General features: G+C 40.5%; 1 protein-coding gene across 1 annotated transcript in view; it reads left to right on the top strand.

Moving 5' to 3' along the window:
- The first annotated feature begins 579 nt into the window (after positions 1 to 579).
- LOC110335985 (zinc finger protein OZF-like) overlaps positions 580 to 2,949 on the top strand; it is a 9,510-nt gene continuing 7,140 nt past the window's right edge. Inside the window, exon 1 of the mRNA XM_029531360.1 lies at positions 580 to 631. Coding sequence (XP_029387220.1) covers positions 623 to 631 — 9 coding nt within the window. The 5' untranslated portion in view covers positions 580 to 622. The remainder of the gene's footprint in view (positions 632 to 2,949) is intronic.

Here is a 2,949-nt window from a genome sequence, read left to right on the forward strand (position 1 = left end):
ATAGGGAACTTTCGGGATAGCATTTGAAATGTAAATAAAGAAAATAATAATAAAAAAAAAAAGGAAAAGGAAAGAAAAGAAAAAAAACCTTCCTTATTATGTGTTAGTCAAGCAAAAGTCTAAAAGAGTTATTTGCTTTTAAAGTGCCCAGGTTTGTTGTTACTTTTTTTTTTTTTTTTTTAAGACAAAAATCTAGCTGTTAGACAAAGGGTGACAAAGAGCTGGTTATACAAATAGCCTGAGGTGAATTTCAGTGTCCTTTCTGTCTGCGTCAGCTTCACTGTTTTGTAATTGCTTTTCCTTTAGTCCAGCCCAGGCAGGGTTCAGGTCCCACAGAGGGAGATGGAGTTGGTGAGGGAAGGAGACTGAGACACTCTGAGGGAAGTTAGGATGGACTGTGTGTTTACTGAAAAAACGGCTACACTTTTTATATTCTATATTTGTATAGTAGCTTAATCATAGGTAATGCTGAAAACAGAATTAATGATTCTAATATTCTATATTTGCTTAGTAGCTTAATCACAGGTAATGCTGAAAGCTGAAATAATGATTCTAAGAAATGTATCATCCTTTTTTTACAGATTGTTTTGACCTATTTTAACGCTACATTTTAGCATCCAGAATGAAAGAGGTAATCAACTTTATTACAGTATTTTTCTTTGAAGCAGGCATCTAAGTCCATATTTTCTAAGATTCAATAAACCTACCAGGTGCCCCTTTATATTTCTACCAGCACACTCTCAGCCTTTGTGGTCAGGGTGCCAGACATTGATCCCTCAGAAACAAACTTATAAGAGCTATTTTCATTCCTCAAGGGGCAGTGCTTGGCCATGTAGCATAATAAGCATTCAGCTGTTTCCTAATTGCATTCCTTTGTGCCTTAGTCTTACACTGTGTGACTCTTCTCATATGCTCTCCAAAGAGAAGGTCTTCATATCTCCCTTTTTTTTCCAATATGCCATACCATCCTAATTCATTCAATGTATGCTCCTGTATATGGGAGAGTGGGTTCAAGCCAGTCTAGCTTCCTAAGAGAATCTGTTCTCATGGGGCACACCAGATCTTGCCATTCATCCTGTCAGTCATGTCCCTAGGGAATCAATCATGGACTCTGTTCTGTACTTATTACCTGAACTGTTGCCCTCAGCTGTCAAGGCTTCAGGTCTGAGCTCATTGTTTCTCTCCATTGTGTGCTTTCTTCCTTAGGACTGGTGTAAGTGCCTAAGAGTTCCTGGAACCTTCTTTCAGTTAAAAAATCTTTAACTTCTCTATTCTTGGTGCAAACAGGGGTGGGAGCAGGGGGTTGAGGGTGAGGGTGCACAAAGAGGATTCTTGTGTAGAAGTAGACCAAGATTTTTTTTTTTCCAAAGAACTATGTTGTTTAAAGAGTATGCCAGTGTATACATTCACATCCTCTACTAAAGCCTATATGAAATGTCCCAAAGAAAAAAGCATACAGGAACTTGCATTACATATAGTGAAAATTACCAAAGATGCAACTAAAAGAGTGAAAGAATGCTGAAGAATTGTTATCCTGTAATGTTGGTATGCTGGAACTTTGTCAAGCATCGTTGCTCACCATACATTCTACATCATACTTCGAAATTACTACACATACCACAGGATTCTGCTTTCTTTCTTTTTTCTTTTTTTTTTTAAATCTCATATATTATGTCCCAACTGCATTTTCCTCTCCCTACCTTCTCCCAGTCTCCCACCAACTTCTCCTTTCCCTCAGGTTTCCCCATCCTCTTCAGAAAGGACCAGACTTAGCATCATGAGCTATAATAAGACCAGGCACATACTCTCACAGCAAGGCTGGATGAGGCAATCCAATAGGAGAAAACAGGTCCCAAAAGCAAACAAAAGAGGCAGAGACAGCCCCTGCTCCCGCTGCTAGGCATCCCTCAAGAACATCAAACTACACAACCATAACATATATGCAGAGAGCCCAGGCCAGACCCATACAGGCTCCTGATCCCTGCAAGCCACCATGAGTCCTGGTCAGTTGGTTCTGTGGACTATTCCTGTGACGTCTTTGACTCCTCTGGCTTCTCCAGTCCTTCCTTCCCCTCTTTTGAAGGACTCCCTGAGGTCTGCCTAATATTTGGCTTTTGGACTTTGCATCTGCTCCCATCAGTTGCTGGATGAAGTCTCTCTGGTCTCGCTCATGGCATTTATGCTAGGTTCTAGTCTCAGCACACCCTGCAGGCAGGACCAACTATAGGTCAAAGGTTTAAGATGGTTGGTTCAGGTACAATGTTGCCTCTTACTAGGAGTCTTTGCTAAGATCACCCTCATAGAGTCCATGGAGTTTCCATTGCATTAGGATTCTGCCTTGTCTCTGAAATGCCCCACAATTCCAGTGGTCTCTTCCAATATTTCTCCTCCCGCATCTAATCCCTTGTATTCCCATTACCAATCCACCTGCAAAATCTATTCTATTTTCCCTTTGCATCTCCCCCTCCCAGTCTCACTTAGGCCCTCCTTGTTATTTAGCTTTTCTATGCTATGGATTGCATCATGGTTGTCTTTTAATAGCTAATGTCCACTTACAAGTGAATACATACTGTGTTTGTCTTTCAAGTTCCATCCATTTGCTTATCCATTCTTTGGCTGAGGGACATCTAGGTTGTTTCAAGTTTCTGGTTATTAGGAATACAGCTGCTGAACATTTTTTCAGGTGCTTCTCAGCCATTCAATATTCCTCAGTTAAGAATTCTTTGTTTAGCTCTGTGCCCCATTTTTTTAAATGGGGTTATTTGATTTTCTTGCAAACTTGTACAGCCACTATGGAAATCAGTCTGGCAGTTCCTCAGAAAACTGGACATAGTACTACCAGAGGATCCAGCAATACCTCTTCTGGGCATATATCCAGAACTGGTAATAAGAACACATGCTCAACTATGTTCATAGCAGCCTTATTTATAATAGCCAGAAGCTGGAAAG

This window comes from Mus pahari, chromosome 18 (assembly GCF_900095145.1).
Source record: "Mus pahari chromosome 18, PAHARI_EIJ_v1.1, whole genome shotgun sequence".
Classification (NCBI taxonomy): Eukaryota; Metazoa; Chordata; class Mammalia; order Rodentia; family Muridae; genus Mus; species Mus pahari.